At 39.8% G+C, this 25,137-nt stretch overlaps 1 protein-coding gene across 1 annotated transcript; it reads left to right on the top strand.

Annotated features, from left to right (window-relative positions):
- Window positions 1-8,127: 8,127 nt before the first annotated feature.
- Window positions 8,128-23,735, top strand: pik3cd (phosphatidylinositol-4,5-bisphosphate 3-kinase, catalytic subunit delta; the record flags this gene model as incomplete). Its single annotated transcript, XM_083895631.1, has 22 exons — window positions 8,128-8,268; window positions 9,936-10,164; window positions 10,595-10,830; window positions 11,134-11,310; window positions 12,200-12,355; window positions 12,599-12,688; window positions 14,200-14,421; window positions 18,105-18,201; window positions 18,317-18,447; window positions 18,538-18,588; window positions 18,702-18,869; window positions 19,070-19,191; window positions 19,278-19,421; window positions 19,506-19,605; window positions 19,695-19,861; window positions 20,642-20,751; window positions 20,895-20,973; window positions 21,065-21,232; window positions 22,377-22,500; window positions 23,140-23,285; window positions 23,376-23,508; window positions 23,598-23,735. 22 exons carry the CDS (start codon window positions 8,128-8,130, stop codon window positions 23,733-23,735), a joined length of 3,129 nt encoding a protein of 1,042 aa, XP_083751757.1.
- Window positions 23,736-25,137: the final 1,402 nt, after the last annotated feature.

Below are 25,137 nucleotides of genomic sequence, written 5' to 3'. Positions count from 1 at the left end.
TCAGTGGGGACAGATTGTCAGGTCGCATCCTCCTGTCTATTCTTTGAAATACCGTTTACATTTAACATTTTTAATATTGTGGTCATTTACATCTCACACCAAAAGTCACAGTTAAAACAGAAAAGGTTAATTCTCCGTCTCTGATTTTCATGGATTAATTTGTACGGAGCAAAACTCCTATGGTGCAATATCAAAAAATTATATTTATAATTTATGAGTGTATTTACAGACATTTCGCACAACTTCAAATGTAAATTTTTTTGCACTTTTATCTTCTTCTTTTTTTTTTTTTTTTTTGTGCTGAATCATGACTGTCTAAAATCATATCTATGATTTGAAAATGTAGTATTAGTAATGTAGAGCATGTTTGATTATTTGTGTTGACGCTGAACTGCTTTTCCACTACATGGTCCCAATTCGCCTCAGTACGGCACTGGAGTTTTTTTTTTTTTTTCTTTTTTGCTTTTCCATTGGAAAATTTGTACCGGCTTCGGCGAGGTTTCAAGCGAGCTGAGCCCACACTATACGTGACGTCGTCAGACTGCCCGCCACTGATTGGTCAGAGTGCCAACACTGGAATAGGCGTCCGACACAAGAATCAAGCCGTTCAATCAGTTCAGTGACTGTCGGGCAGAGTCTGTGCTCCGGTCATACAGAAAATACTGAACCATTATGTGAACAAATCTTTTTAATTAACTGATTCTAATGATTCGGTACACTGAAAATAACCGCTTTACAAGACACAAATTTGTGCGTGTCGAGTATAAAATGCATTCACGGCAGTTTCATGCAGACGTGCTGGGCTGACTCCGCCCACATTGATGAGGTGCTATATTGTAATGGAAAACCATCCTAAACTGTGTAGAGTTGAGGCGAGGCAGGACCATGTCGTGGAAAAGTGGCAATTGTCTACAGGAAGTTATAAATGTGTACGTGTGTGAACAGGTTACAGCATTTCCAATGTAGAATATTGTATGTCGGTATTGTTGGTGTTTTTTTTTCATGAAAAGTTTTGCATTGATGAATAACCATGTACTTGATTTTAAAGTACAGTACAATTACTGAAGTGGATGTAGTAAAAAAAAAAGAAAGAAAAAAAAACTAACACTGAAGGACAAAAACTGTCAAAATGTCTTAGGCTATGAATAATAGTTGTGAAAGCAATTATAACTTATCGACAGACTGGGTATGAAATTTGTATGTGGCGACGTGTAACCTGGCATATGTTTATTTCTTCTTTGATGAAGCTCATGAATTGAAAGATCGTGTTCAAATGTGTCTGTTCTTTCAGCCATGATGAATTATGCGTTGTGAATGTGTTCATTGTGTCGACCGATTGAACTTCGTTTTTTTGGTTCAGGAAGTATTCCTTTACCCTGTTAACCAGTTTCGGCGTGTATCTTCCGCCTACCTGAGAGCTGTCACCTGACGTGAGGTGGTGACATGCCTTATCAGCTGCTGTTGCAGAGGCGTGATCGTTCTGTCAGATTTGACGGGTCGACCACGCCTCCCGCGCTCCAGGTGTGTGACGGCATGTACACTGCCTCGTCCCACTTCATCGCCATGCGCTTGTTTTTTCAGACGAAATGTGACCCTATCAGCTTCCCATACACGTGTCTTTTATTTTTTAATTTTGTCGTTTGCCCACACTGCTGTAATCTGTTCACACGTACACATTATTAACTTCCTGTTGCCGCTTCATTGTTATTATGCTGAATGAGACAAATCTCATTTATCTGTATGAATATGTATTTATTGTCAGAAGTGTATTACTGTACCTTTGCAGCTGTGTCTGTGTGTGCTTTCACGTCACCTTTATGTTGCTTCTTCGCCATGAAGTTTGACATACTGTGTTAATATTCTCACTAATGGTTTGAAGGGTTGTTATTGTGTTCACTGATGCCAATGTTTGTCTGCAAAAGCTGTTTTGGTCTGAGTGATTGTAAGAAACAATGTGGGATTGTTTCATGTGGACCAATACTTTTTTGAATAAAGTGTTACATTTCTAGTTGTTCTGTGTTCAGTGGGATGCAGGTGGAAAACAAGCTTTGCAAACATCGCCCCCTTCTGGCAAAGGCGGCACATTGTAGCTTAATTTCTTCTACAGTGCTTTTCCTTTTTTACATTCGAGTTGATGTTCTTTGCTGAACATCTCAATCTAATGTTCGTCACCGAGTTGAAACAGAAGTCATGTGTCTCATGTGTTGCCATAGTTTGAAAAAGGAGATGCAACTTTATGTGCATTACTGACCAAGTAGTCCAGGACCAAAACCAAAATACTTTGGTGGATTTAGATAAATATAACTCTCTTAAAGTGAGAGGGATACTCAGATTTTACTTGAATTTAATTGTCTTAATCGCTGATGTGTCTAAATAATTCTGTTGTCAAATTTGTATTAAGAATTCTGTATTCAGCCATTTGAATCATATTTACTGAATAACAATTGCTTGGGTGTCTTATGGTAGTCATGTGAACTAAATAACAAGTCTTTAATCAGCTGGGCATCTCTCCACCATGATTTCCAAATGGTAAGATGTTACTCTGGAAAACGTCAACATATAGACGGGCGTGTTTTCCGTCTTTCAGTTGCCTGGTTATGACTTTGAGTGACCTACTAGTCAAACTCTTTTTTTTATTTTCGAATTGCCCAATACATGAAAAGGTAATTCTCTGAACTGTTGTTTATTTCCTTGCGTCCCTTAATGACCTATTAGCTGAGTTTTCTTGGTTGCCATTAATACCACACACGCAACTGACAAACTGTTCAATGGGACTATGTGGCTTACAGTTATAAATGTTTGTGTAACTGTTCGGCGGGGGACTTGGAGTCTGCAGCTCTCACCATAAGTTTCTCTTCTGCACAATCTTCCTGTTTTCACCAGCTGGTTCGAAAGCGCTCTCACAGGCATCGTGTCGTGAGTACAAGACCCGAAGCCGACACATCTAATTTGACACAATTCAACAGGAAACCAGAGTTTTCAGGTCCGTCAGGGTTTCTACACCTGCAAAACAAACTGAAAATAACACACAATAACAAACATGTAAGAAAAAAAAAATATATATATATTTTAGTTGACCTGAAATATATTTTTCCTAAGTATAACCATGCCCTGTTAAATAAGTCAAATGTGCATTATTTATAAAAAAAAAAAAAGCTGAGAGTAGAGTTGTAGTGTCATGTTGTATATGTTGGCCCCGCAATTTCCCCTTTCTACTACTGCGGTTTGTGTTCCTGTGCAGCTCAAGTGAGATTGGTTTCTTGTTCAAGAGTTTGTTTACGGTCATTGGCATCTTAATGCTCTGAAGACTTTACATTTATGTCATCCTTTATTTATCTGGGAAGTTGAGTTATCTATTTAAAGAAAAAATTTAATTTAATTTTTTTTATTTTAGCTCAACCAAATAGATTATATTATTGGTTCTGTCTCGTTGGCTATCAACAGGATTTTTTTTAACATTGCAAGATACCTTGTGCACAATCTAAACTGTTTTTAAAAAAACTAAAATTAAACACAATCATGTTACAGTGGTTGAGATTCTCTGAAGATGGGAACTAATAATATACCAAACCTTTGAAACTATGACAGTGCTGGTCTGTCAGGGGCCAAAGCTGCAGTTTTGAAACATGGCAAAGGAAAAACAAAAGAAGAAATTAGTCATGCCTTGTATTATTGCACCCCAAATATTTAAAAGGTGATCTTAATAACATGAGATGATGTGATACATTTTGTTAATTGTCTGCAGCTTTAGCACAATTCTAATGTCCTCAGTAAACATTGCAGCCACAGAAAAAAACTGGCGTATTTTTCCGAATGCAAAACTTGCTCCTGTTTTGAAGCCTCCTGAGATATGCAATTAAAGTTCACCTGCAAAAAAAAAAAGCCATCTGTAGGATAATACCACCTGGCAATTGTCCACTCATATGTGCCATCATTTCTTGTCTATCTTATTACAAATATGCAAATAGTACAATAGTACTTACCTATTACTACTAAACAAATTCTTGCACAACATAATACAGAAATGAAATGGAGGAAGCAAAAGGATAAACACCGGGTCAAAACGTGAAGTCTGTGAGGTATAGGATGGAATGTATAGATTCAGGTCTTCTTTAACCCTTAGAACACTGTGCTTTTTTCCCCATCACTATGTAAGAATGTATATTATAAGAGGCTATAAGAATGTGCAAATAGTGTGTCTTATGTCCTTTATTTCCCAGAAAAACCTGGACAATCTGATGATTGTTTTTTCGATTTCTTTCAAAAAGTACTCAAAATGTTTAAGATCTGATTGAATTTGTGACATTTGGAAATATGCAGTTGAATATGACAGTTCAAAGTTTGCTTGGCTCATTGTTATCAACAAAAATGAAAGAGCTTTTGCACAATTACAGCTACTTTATGTCACTGCCAAACAATGAGATAGAAAATAAATCATAAGTTTCACTCAACGGCACTTAAGAAGAGGAAAAAAACTGTTTGTAAAGTCTGAATATGTGGCCTATTAGCACACACACCCAGGATGTTCATATAAGGGGTTGTGTATTATTCTCAGGGCACTTTTACCAAGGGTGGATCTGTGGTACAGATCCGATCGCTTTGTAAATTTGTTTTTTGTTCTTTTCAACTGTTAGTCTGTGGCTGCTTACAGCTTCTCTCTCTTTTTCTTCTCCACTCATCTGTGCTTCATTTCAGTCATTGCATCCCTGCACTGTGAGTGGAGGAGTGTAGACGTCATCATGGGGTGGGAAGTTTAAAAAGGGGGAGGAAAACAAGTGAAACCAGAGAGATTTCTAGCCTGTCTTCTCATCATACTGCATCAGCAACTACAGCACCAGGTCTACCACGCCACTTTATTTAAATTCCCAGATATAACTCTGAATTTATTAAATTTCACTACAGACACTAACTTCTTTAAGCACAAGGCATTTTATGGACTGTCACAAAAGAATCATGTTGTTTTCCAGAACCTTTACTCTCTTTTAACCCTTTAAGGTACTACTCAACCATTTGGTTGACCACACTTTAAGTCACTATATCTCATTGAAAAATGCATCAAGCTGAACTCAGGGCTAAGGGGTGGAATTGGGATTCAGCCTTAATGTCACTTGCTCTGAATGTTGTACATTATGAATCATGCAAACCAGGTTTATTATGAACAGAGGTTTGGTAGAGGCCTGAATCTTAAATACTGTAGGGTCTAATTTCACGTTATTGTTATCATAAGTGAATAAAATAAAATAATAAAAAATGCTTTTGCTTTTTTCTTGGTGCGCACCTTAAAAGGTTAATGATCTCCTGTCCTGTTCTGTCAGTTTTATTTCTGTAATTGTCTCGTTTCTGTAGCTATTTGTGCAGCCATCTTGACCAGGACTCCCTGGAAGAAGAGATCTTGTACCTCAACAGGACCTTCCTGACTAAATAAGGGATAAATAAAATAAAATAAAAGAGGGTGAGAGTGGCCAGCAAGCTGAAGGGCTGTCTTTAGTATTTTCCTCCCTCCTCTGTTTGTTTTTGTTCATTAGTTAGTGATGGTTCTTTTTCTTTTGGGGACATGCTGGGTCCGCTCTGATGCCACCTTTTTGGTACTTTTTGCTGGGATCTCCAACCCTTTTCCTTTGTTACTTTATTTTGAAATAATGTCATTTTAGTTAATAAAAACTAATGACAATTGGTTTCAACTTGTGGTGTCCCTCTGTCTCCTTTTAAGCCATTTCTGAATTATCTAAGGGAGACCGTAACAGCAACCTAACAGAGCTAAATGCTACTTCCAATTCCAAATTTTTTTTTTTTTTTTTATGTTAAAGTGCTTTTACACAGACATACACATGGTATAATAAACCCTTTTAACACTAGAGCAAGGCTATTCAACTTAAGGCCCGGGGGCCAGATCTGGCCCTTCAAGCAATGTGGACCGGCCCGTGGCCCATTAACCCATAAATAATGAATGTATTATTAAAAAGCCAATAAAATCATAGCTTCGCCTATTTCTGACACTTTGCGACACTTCGCAATACTTTGTAATACTTTGCGTCCCTTTTTGGCAAATACTAGTACAGCTGTAATCGTAGGCAGTCTATGTATGTACCAGAATATTTTGCACTATGATCCAACTGTAGCTGACCTGTGTCTTATTGGTACTGTAACTTTAATTTTTTGCACTAAGAGCCAACTGTAGCAGTTGTACCTGAATATTACTGATACTGTTACTTATATTTCTGCAAAAATAGCCTTTTGTGGCCATTGCACCTTAATGTTGTTTATATTGTTACGTCTAATTTTGTAAGAGCCAATTGTGACTGTTATACCCAAATGTTGGTGGTACTGTAACTGTAACCTTTTTGCACTATACGCAAATTGTATTGTACCTTAATGTTGGTGGTTTTGTTACTTACCTTTTTAGCACAAAAGTAGCAGCTATTTCCATAAATAAGTGCTAAATAATTGAAAACATTTTGTATCTATTTGTATATGTTTACTGTACATGCAACACAAAATAGTAGTACAGGGGTTTACCGGCCCACTGGCTGGAAAAGCTAAAACTAAAAGACATTTTAGTTGAATAGCCCTTCACTCGAGCTTTACAGTTCCCCATATAAAAGTGCTGAGGGTGACTTGGGGGCGGGGCCTACACAGAGACGAATCCACTTTCACTTTGCGTCTTTATCGCAGTGAACTTTTTGGGAGACGGTCCCTTGGCCCGGCAGAGGTACTAGTCAGAGCGCAGCCGCTCAGAGCCACAACACACCGCCGCCTGTCAGTCTGACCGGAACGCCGGGCTTCAGCGACGCTTCTCGCCGCTTCACTCTCACATGAACCGTTGACAGAGCCGCGTGACTCCGTAACTCCTCACCCTCACTCGACGGGTCGCTCCGCAGCCCACAGCCGCCGCCGCCGCCGGGGGAGCGGGACACGTCAGGGTGAAGATGGTGAGAGGAGCCTCCATCTTCACCGCGACACCACCATGAAGAGATAGATGAGCTGTCCGTCAACTGTCTGCACCAACAGGTTGATTCAGCTCTTTCCCTTCATGACATTTGCATTTTTTACTCTCGCATATCACGATATTACTTGATAAAACCTGTCTGCTGCTGGCTTTGTAGACTACTATCTTCTGTTTTGTATGCTTTTATCACCCTGTTTCAGAGTATACATGTGTATTATAACTGTTGAAAGATTCCGTTTTTAACACTTAAATTTAAAATGACACCCTACACAAACACGTGAACGTGGTGTGTGCAAAGTGTTTTTATGTTGCTTAGCACTGTTGGCTTAACTGAGTTATATTTTAAAGATAATATAACAATAAATTCTATCTATCTATCTATCTATCTATCTATCTATCTATCTATCTATCTATCTATCTATCTATCTATCTATCTATCTATCTATCTTACACACTACATTGAACATTGATATTAAGCTACAGACAATGCACCTCATGCATAGCAAGTGTTCTCTTACTAAAATCAATAGTGTCAAATTACTTTAAGAAAAAAACAACTGGCACACACACACACACACACTGTACATGCACACACTCAAGTGTGTTGTTGTTTTCTCTCTGCACAGTCGGGGGAAATTACAGGACATACTTGTAGGACATGCTTACATGTTTTTCTTTTCTTTTTTTCCCCCTGTCTAGTGCTTTTATATATTCCAGTCAAATGAAGTTCCTTGTTGTGCGTATTCACCTGATTTAACCCCTGAGAACTGGTTGCACTTCTACTTGTGTGTTAAAATGAAAGTGTGCGAGTTAAATCTGCACAATGCAAATTATAGACCTACAACAGGACTCGGGAGTTATTGAATTTCGCAAAATTCAATAACTTATTTATAACACAGTGGTGGACGATGGAGGAGATGAAGGTGGGAGCTAATGCAACCAACTGCAGGCTACTGTTTATCAATCATTGTATTCATTCCTGTCATACACACCCTGCTGGCGCTTCTCTGATTTCAACGCTCAGTCGTGCAAAGATGTATCACTCGGTGTCTCGTGTACAGTAAACACATGTTAATAGAGAACATATTAACCCTGGCTGTGTTTCCTCCTCTGGGTGGATGGGCCCGGCTTGTGTTCTGGTGAGCAGCAGAGGAGCTGACGGTAAATGAGAGGCTGTCACCATGCCCCCAGGGAAGTATGGGATGCAGGAGGAATGGGGGAAGGAGGGTGTCCAGGAGATCACCATGGACTTCCTGCTGCCAAATGGGATCTTCCTCAAATTCCCCGTGTCTCGAAATGAAACCATCAAAAACATCAAAAAGGTACGTCGGCTCACGTCCCCTTGTGTTTCTTTTTGTCGTCTGATGAATGTAGATGTCCCACAGAGGCGGCGTGTTCCTCTATTATAATAAAACACTGTATTTCTAATGCACTGACTGCAGTGCCATGTCGTGACCTCAGTTGCTGTTGTTATTTACAATATGTATTCAATACCCTTTTAAACAAATTGGTTGATTTAATATTTCCTTAAGGCATTAGACTAATTAAAACACTGCACAGTCTGAACAATGCGCCGTCTCATTCATCTTGAAATTTTGAGACGGAGGAGCTGCAGCTTTCCTCTGCCTCGCACAGACACAGACAGTCCGCTCTGCGCTGAAGCAGATCTGCTGTTCAGCGTGAATGTGCCAGTTTCTATGCCAACAGTTCTGCCACTCCAGGCTGTTTGATTTAGCTCTGTTAAGTAATGATACTCTGAGAAGCTGTTAAGATGATTAAGAGATTAAAAGTCTTTCCAGTCTTGAGTGATTCACAAGGAATTTTCAGAGAAAAATAAAATTCTGGGGGGGATGGCGGGGTCACAGTCCCAGAAATCAAGAGGGGGACAAATGTGTTGTTGTTCAACAAAGCTTTAGATGACAGTTGTGTCTCACTTAGTAATAGAAACACAGACCCGAGTGTTTTGCACCACTGTTTCCTTAATAAAGCATGCTTTCATATGACCCTTAAGGCTTACACTTAACATGCGCAAAGAATGTGCACTTCACACTTTGTTCTCACAACTGTGGCTAAAACTAATGACTGCTTTTAATAACCATTAATCTGCTTTGTTTATTCAGAAACCAACGTTTTCACATGTAATTGTATTCTAATTTTATTTAACCTTTAGCCTCAAGATGTATTTTAACCATAAATGGAGCCAGAAGAAGTGCTTTTGTCCATTTTTCCATTTTTCCATGTGGCACTGCATGTTAAAATAGTGTATTTAAAATAAAAATAATAATAATAATCAAAAGTTTTATTTAGAAAAAACCCTAAACTCTAAATAAAGTACACCAGATTTTGCGTGATTTTGCATTTTAAATGTGAAAAGTATAACATATATTTAAAATAACATTTGTTTGAGTCTTAATGTCTCAATTTCAAAAATTGGAAACGTTTTTTCCAAGACGCTGATTCGCCGGGTTCCTGCAACATCGCGAGTGGAATTATCGTAATAGCCACATGACGTGCGACTTCTCACCTTTAATATTTTTTTTATTTACGGCAATGCAAACATTAGTAATTATACCCTCGGTGTTAAAGGGTTAACCCGGGTAGAAACCCATTGAGATTGAAATCTCTCTTCCAAGGGTGACCTGGCCAAGAGGCCAGCAGCACATGACAATAATGTAAAAGTGTTGAAAGTTCGCTTGACATTTAAAGTTGAAAATTGAGGTCACAGTAACAAATTAAAAACATTGGCACTGTTTACTGGTTCCTTGTTGTGTGTCTAAAAGAAGAGAACGAAAGGCTCCCAGTGAAATCAGTTCAGGCAGTTTCAGGAGAAGAGTGTGCAGATGTGGAGTAACTAAGCCAAGAAGTGTGTCAAATGTTACACTAAAGCCCTGCTTAAACGCATAAATGGATTATCAAAGTGCCTATCGCTGTTGCATTATTCAGTAATCACTTAATAATCAATTAGCCATTGCATGCCTTCTCAATCCAGATGGTGTGGAAAAATGCCAAAAGTGAGGCCCTGTTCAGTGCACTGGGCGATCCAGACGCGTACGTCTTCACCTGCATCAACCAGACGGCAGAGCGGGAGGAGCTGGAGGAAGAATCGAGGCGTATCAGCGACGTGCAGCCTTTCATGTGTGTTCTGAGACTGGTGGGCAGGCAGGGCGACCGGGTGGAGAAACTCACCAACACGCAAATCAGCCTGCTAATTGGCAAAGGTGAGCAGCCGGGGTGGTTCTAGTGTTGTGAGCGTTTACCAAGAATAAAAGAAGAAGTGCTCTTCTCAGGTCTGGATCCTGCTTCTTTGAATTGTTACAGTGAATGCAAAGAAGTGTGTTGAAATGACAATTTCAGACTAACATGCCACTTCCTCCTCACATCATTATTCACCTCTATACTACGTTCAAGTCAGTTGTGACTGGCAAATGCATCATCATTTTCGGCAGCAGTAATAATCCCAGGAGCTTCTTAGAACCTAAGCTCATAGTTTAGTTGCTCAACATAGTGACTCCCCACATTCTTGATAGTCTAATTCTTTTGGATGTTTTTTGCACTATTTGTGCAAATGAATGAACAAACTGTAATTGAGGGCTGTGAGTTGGCACTGTTAAAAACACTGACGTGTATTCTGTCACGTCTTTCCGTCAGGTCTTCATGAGTTCGAGGCCCAGAAGAACCACGAGGTGAACGAGTTTCGGACCAAGATGCGCACATTTTGCGAAGAGAAGGCTCAGGACCAACAGATGCTGCCGTGGCAGCAGTGGATGGAGTACAGCTTCCCATGCGACCTTGAGCCGTGTTCCCCCCCGCCGCAGTGCAGTAGGAGTTCAAAGTCGAAAAACACCAAGAAGATTTTCATCAACGTCAAGTTTGAGGCGTGCGACGTGAGTTGATGTGCTGTTTTGTCATTTTTATGAGTCATATTCATAAAGACCAAATCACATCAGGTGTTATGGTATGATGGGGCAGCGGGAGGGAACCACGCAGCTAACAGCTAGGACTGGAAAAACTGAGGATGGTGTTAAGTAAATATGATCACCTTTGGAAATCCCCCTCCCACTCCACAAACACCACCTTCAAAAACATCACTTGGGAACAAAGTCCACTGAGAGCAGAGAGGAAAAACTGTCTGATTTTCTGTGAAGACGTCTCCTTAATTGGAATCCTGCTGTCCGTTACTTTGACAGGAAAGCTTCATGCTGCAGCAGGATCCTCAGGATCCCCCGATGGCTCTGATCAGGAGCGCCCTGAAAAAGAAGGCCACTGTCTTTCGCTCGGTGCGGCAGGAGCCTGAGGACTACACCTTACAGATCAACGGGAGTTGGGAGTTCATCTATGGGAAACATCCCTTGTGTCAGTTCAAAGTGAGTTCACATAGTTTCGCCTTTTTTATATTTTATTGTTTCACACAGTGTTTTTCTTTGAGTCTTAGTAGATTTTATTGTTGTTTTTTTTTACTCTGTCAGGATAATCATTCTGCAGCAGCTTTGCATACTTAGAGTTCATCTTAATCATATTTGTTTAAGTGTGAGACAGCAGAATGAGTAGGTGCTGTAAGTTCACAGTTCAGTCTTTCCATTGGGCCAAAGAACACTTGCCTCGGAGCAAATATTACCCTGGATGTAACATGATTTCTCTACCTGCTGTATTTTTCTTTTCTGGTGAAGATGTGAGTTGCATCTTGAAGACAGCTTTTCATTTTTTTAACCAACACAGTGCGTCACTCTGTGGATTTAACTTAAACAATTTGTCACATTTTGTTCAAGTACATTTGAAGAGATTTCTTTGACATAAAGGGACAATTTTTTTTTTGAATTATTGCAGTTTTCTATCAGTTATTTTCTATACTATGATACAATAATTAGAAGTGACGGTGTTATTATTGCAGTGCGAGTGGATGAGTTTCTGTTCAGTGTTGCTCTGTGTGGGTAAAACCGTGGCGGCTGAAGTCAGATCAAGAGTAAGGTTGAGTCCAGGTTTTAGTGGCAGGAGACTCCACTAATGATTGTGAAACCCTGTGACCCCAGCAGGAGTGACTCATATCTGTCTCGCAGCCCTTCAGAAAGGAACGGCGTCCATCTACAACATAATGAGATTTTGTCTGCATTAACCTACAGCAAATGAGCAGCCCCAAGGACTTAACCAGCGCTATCAGAACACTGGGAAATATCTGTGGGTCAACTGACAGATGAATGTACCAGTAAACCCCTCCTGTTGTCTGTCTCTGTCTCTTTTTTTTTTTTTTGACTTCAGTACATTTGCTTGTGTTTGAGAAACGGCCAAAACCCACATCTAACCATGGTGCACCACTCCACCATCAGCGCGTATCAGGAGGAACAAGGCAGGATGTGCAGCCAGGTATTCAAGAGTCGTTCATTGTCCAGACCTCCTCCACTGCCCCTGAGGAAGGTAAGAGGTCAGCGGACGGTGTCTTTCATTAACAGAGCAGCTCTCTGTGTCTTCCTTGTTGTCTTTATGTTTTGAAAGTCTTCCTTCCCTGGCGTCTATCTTCTGATACGTTGCCAAACAGGAAGTTCTAGCAACAGTTTTGTGACAGTCTGCAGACTTCAGTGAATGCTGTCAATGAAATTCTATGAATTAAAAACACAAAATCATTTTCTTTCTTCCTTTTTTCTCTTTTTTTTTTTACAGCAGAACACAGCTTCTCTGTGGGCCATCAATGAGCCGTTCTGCATTCACCTGCTGCAGGCCAGCCGAGTCAATGCAGACGAAGGAATGAAGGTTGGTGTGGTTTTTTACGTGGGTTTTCTCTCAATTTGCTGCTCAATGAAATGCGGCATTTGTTTGTTTACCAATATCTTCATTTCAGTTGTAGGAACTGTGGGGTTGACATATAAATGATAGGACTGTCACATGGTCCAGACCACACGTTTCCCATAATTCATCAAGGCGGTTGGTTAAAACTTCAAAACAGGAAGTGGGGAGGGCCTATCTGTTTTTTTATGTCTCATTCTGAGGCCTAGATTCTAAGAAAAAAGAGACACTTCATGCTGTCTTTCTCGATTTCAATGCACTTCTTTTTTTGAGGGCGATACAGCTCTCTTGTCTTGTTGCTATTGCAGTTAGGTTGTGACCTGTGTCGAAATAGATTTGTTAGATAATTTCTCTGAAAACAGTTTGCATTCATTAAAAAAAAGTTTTCTTATTTACTCTCTTCCTTTTTTTGTTTTTGTTAAATCTATTTTCTCTTTTTTTGCTGTCAACAATTTTCACATACATAAAAAAGAGTGATAAGTCAAGTAGGGATCTCTGTTAATGATTGTCTGCGGTGGTGACTCAGTTTTATAACTAACCGAGTTACTGTTTAGTTGGGTTATTAAGTGTGAGTGCATTTCTGCCTGCTGCCTTAGAGCACATCATGACTCATGGCAAATTTGTCCTGTCACATAATTATCAGGCGCTGGTTTGAAAACACACCCTGAGGGAAAATAACCACTCGTATACATGGTTTTGTAAATATACACTACTGTTAAAAATTTGGGGTCACCTATACAATTCGTTTGTGTTTTCCATTGAAAGTCACACTTTTATTCATCAAAAGAGTTTCAAAATGAATATAAAATAGAGTCAAGACAGTGACAAGATTAGAAATAATGCTTTTTATTCAAAATAATAATGTTGCCCTTTCATCAAAGAACCAGCAAAACTATTTTCAGCTGTGCTAACATAATTGCACAAGGGTTTTCAAGGGTTTCCTAATCATCCAATAGCCTTCTAACAGGATTAGCAAACACAATGTACCATTAGAACACTGGAGAGATGGTTGCTGGAAATGGGCCTCTATACACCTATGTACATATTGCATTAAAAACCGGACGTCGTTTACCACATTAACAATGTATAGAGTGTATTTCCGATTCATTTAATGTTATATTAATTTCCTTCAAAAATAAGGACATTTCTAAGTGACCCCAAACTTTTGAACGGTAGTGTAAATTCAGACAAAATGCAGTAGCGTATTGGTAGTAGAATATTGACTTTTGAGTCTAATGATTGTTTATCATGTCACACTCTGCAAAGCATTGAAAGGCGCCACAGCCTGCTTACATTATGAATGTGTAGACCCTTCGTGACTCATAGTGACACAGGAAACTGTGAATCATCTCGTGAAGTTTGCACATCTTCCACAAACAATCTCCCTCACAAATGTGCGAAAAGTATTCAGCTTCCAAACCACACGTTTGGCCTTCGTCTAATCTCCTACTGTGCATCTGTGTGTTTCCCCCCTCCAGCTTGTGGTGCAGGCCGGTCTTTTCCATGGCAGCGAGCTGCTGTGTAAGGTCGTGACGAGCTCGGAAGTGACGGTGTGCTCCGAGCCGCTGTGGGATCAGAAGCTGGAGTTTGACATAAACGTGGCCGACCTGCCTCGCATGGGCCGCCTGTGCTTCGCGCTCTATGCAGTCATTGAGAAAGCCAAGAAACCCCGCGGCACAAAAAAGAAGAACAAGAGAGCGGTGAGTCCGGCAGAAATTCTGACAGCTAGTTAACTTACAATGGAGCGGGTGGGTGTAAGGGCTTTGTGTGAGCGTGAACTTGTTTGCATGCACAAACAGAGCCGTTTCCTCTTGAGTGTGTAGTGCGTTTAGTCAGTGTCTGCTTGTGTGGGTGTGTTTGCTGCTGCCTCTGGTTGTGCAAGTGTGTTTAGTGGCGAGGCTGCGGTTAACATCTCATCCGCTTCAGCTGCTTTTATCTGTATATCACTCCAAGGAAGGAAGGAACTGGAGAGCCTTTTCAAGGAATTTTAAAATCATCCTCACAGTCAGGTTTCGAAACAGGCCGCTCTCAGAATATTTTACATTTCAATTTACTCTTCAATTACTAAGCACGGTAACGAGTGGAAGCCAAAAACACTGCAGAGCAATTTTATGCTACTTTCACAGCTCACATTTTATAATTCACAGAGCAACAAATCTGCTAACCATGGTTACCACATGAATATATCAACACGTTGTGGTGCCTGATGTGCTGCATTCACCAGACGTTGTTTTTCTGATAAATAACACAACTTTAAGATAACATCCGTCCAGCCGTGAACTTAAGGCCACATTATACTTCTCCGACTGCGTATGCGTTATCCGTCTGCGTCACCACGGAGACGCCTCGAGCATTTATACTTCTGCGTCGTGGTGACGGACACTCGCTGCAATTTCCCGCCCGATCAGTAGGGGTCGCTGCGCAAGGTTGTTGTGCTTCTGGCTACAGTGAGCAATGGCGTCCGAGAAAGAAAGAGAGAGAAAGACTGTTGTTGTTGAAAAAGTGGCCGTTTCTCACTTTTCTGTGTCACGGAACGCAGTTTTAAGATAATTTGAGGCGAGAAATTGGCCATTTAGAGTCTAAACATGTGCTGTGTGTGTTAAGATATGACGTATTTATAGTTCGGCAACGGCGTTATCGGCGGGGATCAGCTCCGCCTCTGTCAGGACGCCCGGAGCGCACTGAGAGCCGGCACAGAGCAGCTTAGCTCGGCCTGTCCTGAGGACCAATCGCAGCTCTTGCCGTCTCTCTCTCTCTCTCTATCTATCTCTCTATCTATCTATCTATCTATCTATCTATCTATCTATCTATCTATCTATCTATCTATCTATCTATCTATCTATCTATCTATCTATCTATCTATCTATCTATCTATCTATCTATCTATCTATCTATCTATCTATCTATCTATCTATCTCTCTCTATCTATCTATCTAAGTGATTTGCTGAGTGATCATCAATAACAAAGATATAATTAGTTCTTGTAAATGTTCTGGTTTAGAGCTTTAAAGCCTTGATTATTAGCTTTTAAATCATATTTGATCACTGTTTCATTGATGAAACAGCATCATCTGAATTCTGCACTGTAAAGAGCCACCCCTGTACACTGTAGTACAGTGAAAAACAACGAATTCCCCTTTTCTGTGGCTGTGGTCTTGGCAGCTTTTATTATGATGAGTTGCAGTGTCTGTGGGCCGACATCAACAAACACGGTGCCCAGGTGTGTCTTTTACGGGTACTGGAGGCTGCTTCTGCTTTCTGGGCCACTTCTCTCTTTTGTGCTACTTCTCCTTTGTGTGTAAGAGAAGTCCTGCAGAAAGTGAGCTGGAAGTGGAGCTGGTTTTGTGTCAGTCTTGTTTATGCGTCTCGTCTATTTTTAATCAGAGAGTTTTTTCAGCGTGCTTCTTTCGTTTTCAAACACATTGGGTGGTGCTAGTCTCTTCTTCATTCTCTGAAAAACGTTCTGCTTCCTTATTTTGATAAATTCTTGACACCGTGGGTCAGGATCATGTATAGTATTAGGAGCAGCTTTACATTTTAACACACGTGTAAAAATAAAAGTGCTAAGTAGAACCATATAAAGTTCTTCGGCTTGCTAGGAGAACCATTTTTGGCTCCAGGTAGAAACTTTATATAAAGGTTCCACCTGGAACACTTTTGGAGGGTTCCACTAAGAGACGGTTTAAAACCCTTTATTCAGGAAAGGGGTTTAAAAGGGTTCTCTGGATCAAAATGTATCTTTCTGGAACCATTATTGTTACCAAGAACCCTTGAAAAACCCTTTCTTGGGGAAAGGGTTTTTCAGAAGCAAATGGTTCCAGGTAGAACCTCATCCCTTGTAGAAGAACCCTTTTTGGAACCCTTATTTCTAAGAGTGTACCCACAAAGTGACGGCACCGCCACTAGATCGCAGTGTATCATTGTATATGCATCATGCGACAAGTGAAATAAGTAATAAATACAGAAAGTTATTTATCAATATGTTACGGAGTAGTTACCTTTATTTTACATTATATTTGGTGACATTTCGTTACGTTTATTCTGTATGACAGTTACATCTGGCCCTTTGAGGGTAACCATTATGCTGATGTGGCCCTCAGTGAAAATGAGTTTGACACCCGTGATTTAACACAAAGTAAAAAGTTGCCATGTGCATTCCTCACATTTTCAAAATAAAAGATTATGGTTTTGCATGAGAGAGTTAATAATGAAGTGTTTAAGCCTTTAAGAGTTTTTACTTGCTGAAAAGAGCAAAATAATTTAATTTGATCCAGACTAGGCCTTATTTTATACTGTAACTAGTTTGTTAGAGACACTTTGAAATAGTTTAGTTGATTGTTTGCTCGGTCATCCATATGCTCAGTATTGTTTGTGTTTCATTTGATTGACAGAGAAATAAAAACAGGAAACTGGGTGTAGTAGGAGAGAGACATAGTAAATGGTTAGTCAGGCTTGTCGTCAAACCGAGGACCGTATGTGCCCATGTGATATGTGCCCTAACCAATTGGCGACTATACCAACTCTCTTTATTTCTTTTCAGACTCAAAGACATTGACACCATTTCCCCAATGATTTTAGAATAGAATATATGTACTTTATTTATCCCAAACTGGGAAATTAGAGTGTAGAATAAAAATAGAATAAAATGGAGTAAAAATATACAGATATAGAATGAAATGAAAGTGTGTGTACATCATTTAAGGATGAGGAGTATAAAGAATAATAATAAAATATATATAGTCAACTGTGAACTGTAAAGTACATAGATAAAACGCTAGCGTTTGATTTGATTTGATTTGATTTTTTATTTATGTCAAAAACACAACATACTGGGACAGAAAATATAATAATAATAATCCGAAAACACAAAAATAAAGCAGCAATTCTGTCAAGCAAAACAAAATAAAGAAAATAAAGAAAAACTATGCATTCGAGAAGGAGCAAGCAGAAGCATAAAGTTTTTTTGGTCCTGCTCCCACTTTACTCTATCATATAATTATACAATAATATGTATATATATACTGCATGTATGCATACTGCATAAAACAATGTACACAATACAACATTGTAACATAATATTGTACAATAATAAACTGTACAAGAGGTTATTTTCATAATCGAATAATCTGTTGATTATCTTGTTTTGTCCAAAAACCAACTGTTTTAATGATTTCGTTGTTATATGGAGCAAAGAAACCAGAAAATATTCACTTTTAAGAAGCTGAAAGATCAGAAAAACTTGAGTGGAGTGGGTGCTCGGCATTGTCCATAATGAAGAGCATCTTAATCCTCCTCTCCACAGTGTCTCTGTAACCCTTTACTGGTCTGTAACGTGAATCAACAAACCTTTTCCAACCCGTATCGTCTCTCTCTGTCCTTTCAGGATTGTCCCATAGCCTGGGTGAACACCATGGTGTTTGACTACAAGGACCAGCTCAAGACCGGGGAGTTCCTCTTGTCCACATGGCCGTCTGTTCCTGGTATTTTCCAGACTTGTTTCTTCTTCTTCTTCTTCTACTACTCACAGTACTGTAGCGTAAGTAGATAAAAGCAGCTCAAATGTACCATTTTATGTGTAACATTTTGTGTTCACAGATGACAAAAGTGAGCTACTGAACCCGATGGGAACAGTCGAGAAAAACCCCAATGTGGACAGTGCTGCAGGGCTTCTCATTTGTTTCCCCAACATCCGACCACATCCTCTGTACTACCCTCCCCTTGACAAGGTACTTATTCTAAAAGGCCATCATATATTCAGTACAAACATATTTATTTATTTTAATTCTCTGAGTTCAAAAATGTTCATTTATGTCCAGATAAATTACATCGAGAGGAATGGTGAGGCATCGTTTGCCACTAAAGAAGAGGTAGGACCTTCACATATAAAACTAAAACTCAGGAAAAAGCAGCTGCTTGTTGTTGACCATGTGTTTTTTTATTCTTTATGAATTTCTTTACTTGTCATCACATTTACTTGTAGAGCATGAAACTCAAGGAAATCATGGACAACAAAAACTACACAGAGTTTTTTGAGGACGAAAAGGAACTCTTGTGGAAGCTCCGTGCTGTAGTTTGTGACCATTATCCAGAGAATCTCTCTAAGCTGCTCCTCATCACCAAGTGGAATAAGCGAGAAGATGTAGTTCAGGTATGAACGGAGGAGCTACAAGTTTGATTTTTTACAAAACACAAGGATTTAAATCTAGACCTTCTAGGTATTCACAATGGACACAGATCATTATTTTTATTTTTTTGTTGAGTAATTTCACATGTTCTTTAATAGCAATCTGTCATTCAACACACATTTTACATAAATAAATGAATAAAATAACTGATTATTTTCTCCAGATGGTGAGTCTGCTGAGGAACTGGCCAGACCTCCCTGCCATCCATGCATTAGAGTTATTAGACTACAGTTTTCCCGACCCAGCTGTCCGCTCTTTCACTATCAGATGCCTCAGGAAGCTCAGGTACACTGGTTTATATACATTAGATGTTCTTGTCTTTTAACTTTACAATAGGATAAGCGTTTATTGATCATTTTCTCTCCGCACAGTGATGATGAGCTGCTACAGTATTTGATCCAGCTGGTCCAGGTCCTGAAGTACGAGTCCTACCTGGACTGTGACCTCACCACCTTCCTGCTGGAGAGGGCTTTGTCCAATAGGAGGATAGGACACTTTCTGTTTTGGCATCTGAAGTGAGCTGCAGTCCATCAGAAAACCCACGGTTCATTGTGTACGCGAGGCCTTTTGTTTGACCAGAGTACTTGTGTGCATTTTAGGTCAGAAATTCACGTGCCATCAGTGACTTTGCGCTTTGGCCTGATTTTGGAGGCCTACTGCAGGGGAAACATCCACCACATAAAGCTCCTAACCAAACAGGTAATCTCACGTGCTGATACAGACCCCAGGCACCGAGTACAAGAGAGGTGTGAATTTGTTTTGTGCTAAACCTCAAACTCTGTCCACAGAACGAGGCTCTGAGCAAAATGAAGGCACTGAGCGACTTTGTCAAGTCCGGCTCCCAGAAGATGACGGCCGAGGACCTGAAGCTGTGCATCAGACAGGAGTCGTACCTGGAGGCTCTGTCCGACCTTCTGTCACCGCTCAACCCCAGCGTCATCCTCGCTGAGATCTGGTTAGTACCAGACACAAATACATAAATCCTACAGAATCAGAATCTTTTTTTAGCAAGATAAATTGATTTCATCAACTGAATTTTTACCACTGAATTACAAAATAATGTATTTGTGAAACATTAGCAATTAGACACATTTTTCAAATCAAATTATGCACAATTTTACACTAACTTTCACAATGGGAAACCTTACATGGGAGGATCAAGAGTCATACACTGCTGTTCAAAGGTTTGGGGTCACCTATACAATTGTTTTGTGTTTTCCATTAAAACTCACACTTTTATTATTATCACATATTTATATATTCCATTAAAAACCAGACGTTTGCAGCTAGAATAGTCGTTTACCGCATTACCAATGTATAGTGTATTTCTGATTCATTTAATGTTATATTCATTGGAAAAAAGTGCTTTTCCTTCAAAAATAAGGACATTTCTAAGTGACCCCAAATTTTTGAACGGTAGTGTATGTACATTCGTTTTTTGTCCCCAACCTCCTTTAGTCATGGCACCATATTTTGTTTTTACCTTCCCCAAGGAAGTCATGTTGTTGGCTGTTTGTCTGCAGCATAACTTCAAATGTTTAATTAATGGACCAAGAAAGAAATTATTAAATTTGAGTTGCTTTGGCGGAGGTTTTTGCTTTCGCTTTCATGTGCTTTCTCCAGTTTTACTTACAGTTTCGGCCTGACAGTACACACAGGTCCATCAACGTGCCTGAAACACTTTTAGGATTAGTAAGTGTTCATAAAAAAGTATTTTTTTTCTTTACTCTTGCAGCACAGATAAGTGCAGATTCATGGACTCCAAAATGAAGCCAATTTGGTTGATGTACAAGAACCACTGGGCTCAAGGAGAAATGGTGGGCATCATCTTCAAGAATGGAGATGGTGAGATACGAGAACATCTGAATCGCCACACACAAACACACAGTTACATACAGTAACCACATAACGTTAGAAGGTTGAACAGGTAGAACAAGCAGTTGTGGAAAGAGAATTTCTATTTCACCTTTGCCACTCATCACCTTTAGACCTTCGACAAGACATGCTGACCCTCCAGATGATCAAACTCATGGAGACTTTATGGAAAAAAGAAGGTCTCGATCTCAGGTACAGTCAGAGCAGTAGTTTCACCTGCCTTTTGCTCTCAACAAACCCTCCACACAGACCTGATGATGTCAGTTTTATCTCACACTGACAGGATGATCCCATATGGCTGTTTGTCCACTGGGAACAAAATGGGGCTCATCGAGGTCGTGAAGAACTCCGACACCATTGCCAACATCCAGCGCAACAACAGCAACAGCGCTGCTACCGCTGCCTTCAACAAGGACGCCCTGCTCAACTGGCTCAAGTCTAAGAATCCTGAGTGAGTACAATTGAGTCTGATTCTAAGTTCTATCAAACTGGTCTGTATTCATATAGATTTACACTACAGTACTACTACACTATTGCTCTTACCCAAGGACACAGTGGCATGTAGACTAGCAGAGCCGGGAATCAAATTCACCACCGTCTAGTTGAAAGACTTCTATTGTAACGGTCCACACATAGGCAGTTTAAAGAGTTTTATCCATCTATTACTTTTAAGTTGTTGTCCAATTCACGTCTAAAGGGCTCGTCAACTTTCTCCGTCTTCTCTCCAGTGCGAGAAGATGTCAAGAGCTTTGTTGTAAATACAGATGTTACACTAATTCTGGTCATGTTTTGTGAGCACTTACAAAATCATCCACAGAACCATATTAATGTTTTTAAAAATTGAAATCTGTTTTTAACTATAGTATATTGTGTTGTGATTCCTTTAAGTGTTTACATTGCTAATAAATGCTAAATTGGGACAGTTATATTTTAGTTAACAAGTATTACAACAAGCTACCAGCTTTAATTTCATCCCACGCTCCCAAGATACTTTCGCAGGATTCTTTTATGTAAGTGGGTTCAGTTGAAAAAACATTATTTGTTAACACTATGTTTAAGTGTGTGTAAGGCTTTTTTTCTGTTATGTATGCTTTGACCGGACCTGAAATTGTTCAAATCAAAACATTTATTGTGTGACAGACCAGGACAAAGAAAGAGCATGGGGGGCGACTGCAGCTTTAGCGACATTAAATAAGAGTAGATATTTATTTATTTGGTGCCAGGCAGTCTGAAGGTCCCATCTATTCAAAAATGCTTCTTGAAGAATGAGAGCTGTTCAATTTAATGAATAAGCCTTTGTATGTCACGTTGGCAGAACAGGCCCAGCTGACTGCACGAGAGTACATGAAGGTAATTAGCTTGAAACGCTTCAGCTCCCAAAAAGGAGCGGAGAAAATTAGTCAAAGCTTAACACCGTGAACCCTGTGCACGTCTAGACTGTGAAAGGACACGGCGGTCAAACATTAATTGGCCACAGGAACTCCTCTGTGAATGATTTATAAAACAGTAAGGGAAACCTGCCTCGTGACTGAATGATGCATGTGTAGTAATGCCAGCTACCTTTGTCTCACTGCCCCCTTTCTTTTGGTCCCCAGGGACACACTCGATCAAGCAATAGAAGAGTTCACGCTGTCCTGCGCTGGCTACTGTGTAGCTACTTATGTCTTGGGCATCGGAGATCGTCACAATGACAATATCATGATCAGGGAAACCGGACAGGTGAGCTTTTACAGCACATGTGGCTCTGGGGTGGAAATCTACCACGTGAGGCTGATTAGATTTAAAAAGCCACATCTCAAATAGAGCTGCAACTACCGATTATTTTCATCATAATTTAATCTGCCGATTATTTTCACGATTAATCGATTAATCGTTGGGTCCATAAAATGTCAGAAAATGCATAAAAAAAGTTGATCAGTGTTTGTTGATGTTGTTCTCGAATGTCTTGTTTTGTCCACAAGCCGAAATGATTCAGTTTGAATGATTTCTTTGTTATGTGGAGCAAAGAAACAAAGAAAATATTCACATTTAAGAAGCTGAAACAATCAGAAATCTGGTTTTAATCATGAAAAAAGCTTATCAAAATAGTTGGCCATTAATTTAGTAATCGATTAATAATTGATTCATCGATTAATCGTTTCAGCTCTAGTCAGAACACATAACACATCTGCCAAAGTCAATAGTGTAGAAATTGTAATTGAAATGATGTCATACTGATGGGTTTGTCAATGTTTGCAATAGAGTCTCTAACTAAACAACAACGTAGAAATGAATTATGGTGATTATTTTGTCAAATTAGAAATCAGTGGGTTTTTTTTTTTAAACTACCGAACAGTAATGTGAACCTTTGTCCCTCAGCTGTTCCACATTGACTTTGGGCATTTCCTGGGTAACTTCAAGCGGAAACTTGGGATCAACAGAGAGCGTGTGCCTTTTATCCTGACGTACGACTTTGTTCATGTGATCCAGCAAGGACGGACAAACAACAGCGAGAAGTTTGAGAGGTATCGTGTTTGTGAATTAGTTTTGTTTACTTGTCTGGAGTTGTGTTTTGTTGCTGAGGACTTACTGTTGCGTCCATGTCATGTCATCAGGTTCAGGGAGTACTGTGAGCGAGCTTACAAGATCCTGTGTCGGAATGGGACGTTGTTTGTGAACCTCTTTGCTATGATGAAGGCAGCGGGACTGCCTGAGCTCACCTCCTTCAAAGACATCCAGTACCTAAAGGTTAGTGACAGTATGACAATATGACAGTAGTGATGATGATACTGCTCCTGAAAGATTGTTGACACTGATTTGGTTCTTGTCTCCAAAAGGATTCTTTAGCTTTGGGCAAATCAGAGGAAGAGGCACTGAAGAATTTCAAAGTGAAGTTTAATGAAGCACTGCGAGAGAGCTGGAAAACCAAGGTCAACTGGATGATGCACTCCTTGGCCAAAGACAATAGACCGTGAAGAACACTGAACACTTGAGGACAGCTGAAAAATCATGGAATATTTAGTTCAAACGTTTAATGTCCAACTTCATCGATGGCACTTACTCAACATGTGTTTACATCTGTCTGGCCAACTAAGTGGAGGCATCTAGAGACTGAAATAATCATGGAGCATCACTTGGAACACACAGTGAGGTCAAAACTCATCATACTCAACTTTCCGCCATCAAACAATTGAATTGCCTTTGCCTCAGGGCCACATTAAGACAGACATACGGTACGTTTTTAATTTGTTAAAACCGCTACTTGAAAAACCACCTGCTCATGCAAACCTACTGCGCAGGGAGCAAACAGCGAACAATGATGATGATGATGATTTTAGATGACGTCTGTCAGTCAGAGAACAATAACAGGGTGGCGGTTTTACCTCGACTCTTTCATACGGTGGGAAGCCTCTGTCATTTCCTCTCATTTCAGCTGCCTCTCTGCAGGTGTCTTATTTTCTATTTTATTGTATTTTTTATTTAATTTGTTATATTTGAAATACTTGTACAAAGTCATGAAAGATATTTTAAGGATGTTCTCTTTTACTGCTGTATCACTTACTGATGTGTGATGTTGCCTTGAAGTACAGTATGTTGCCTTTGGAGTACCAGTGGATAAAGATGATCGGGACCTTTATTTGGTAAAGAAACGGTGATGCCCAGCAATGACGTGTTAGAGGAACAGTTTGAAAACATCACCGTACTCATGTTTTCATCCCAAAGAAACGGGGGCAAACCATCAGTAGCAATAAGACGTTTCACCTTAAAGGTTTCATGAAATGTCTTCAACAAGTACAGTTTGTAAATCACTCTAATTGATTCCTGTTATGAGAGTGGCATTTTACAGACTTGCTCCAATAATATCTAGCAATTCATTAATGATGTAGTTGCAAACAAGACACATAAATGATCTCGGGCTCTTTGTTTGGTAACTAACAGACAAATCACTCAATCACCTGCTCAGTCCAACACGATAAAAGACAATCTGTCCCCTTGTGTGAGAACATGTAGTTGCTTTCCTTGAAAATGTGTTATTGTTAACATGGGCCCCATGAAAGTGAAAATGTAACCTATGTTGCTTGATCTCAAATGGTGCGGTGTATGTGTGTGTGTGTGTGTGTGTGTTGGGGGGGGGGGGGGTGTGTGTGTGTGTGTGTGTGTGTGTGTGTGTGTGTGTACTTTTCTGGCATAAACACTGACCTTGCCAGGACCAGTAGTTCTCATGAAACCAAAACGTGGTCCTAATGAAGTAGAATTTAATTCCTGAGGAACTTGTTCAGTTTATGACTATGATTTGAATTGTGGTTAAGGTTTGTATTGGGCATTAACTGGTTATGGTTAAGGTAAGGTTGTTAAGGCTGTCCGAATGAATGACTT

The sequence above is a fragment of the Microchirus variegatus genome, assembly GCF_963457635.1.
Source record: "Microchirus variegatus genome assembly, chromosome: 9".
NCBI lineage: Eukaryota > Metazoa > Chordata > Actinopteri > Pleuronectiformes > Soleidae > Microchirus > Microchirus variegatus.
Note: the sequence above shows the minus strand (reverse complement) of the source record. Positions and strands in the feature narration are given on the sequence as shown.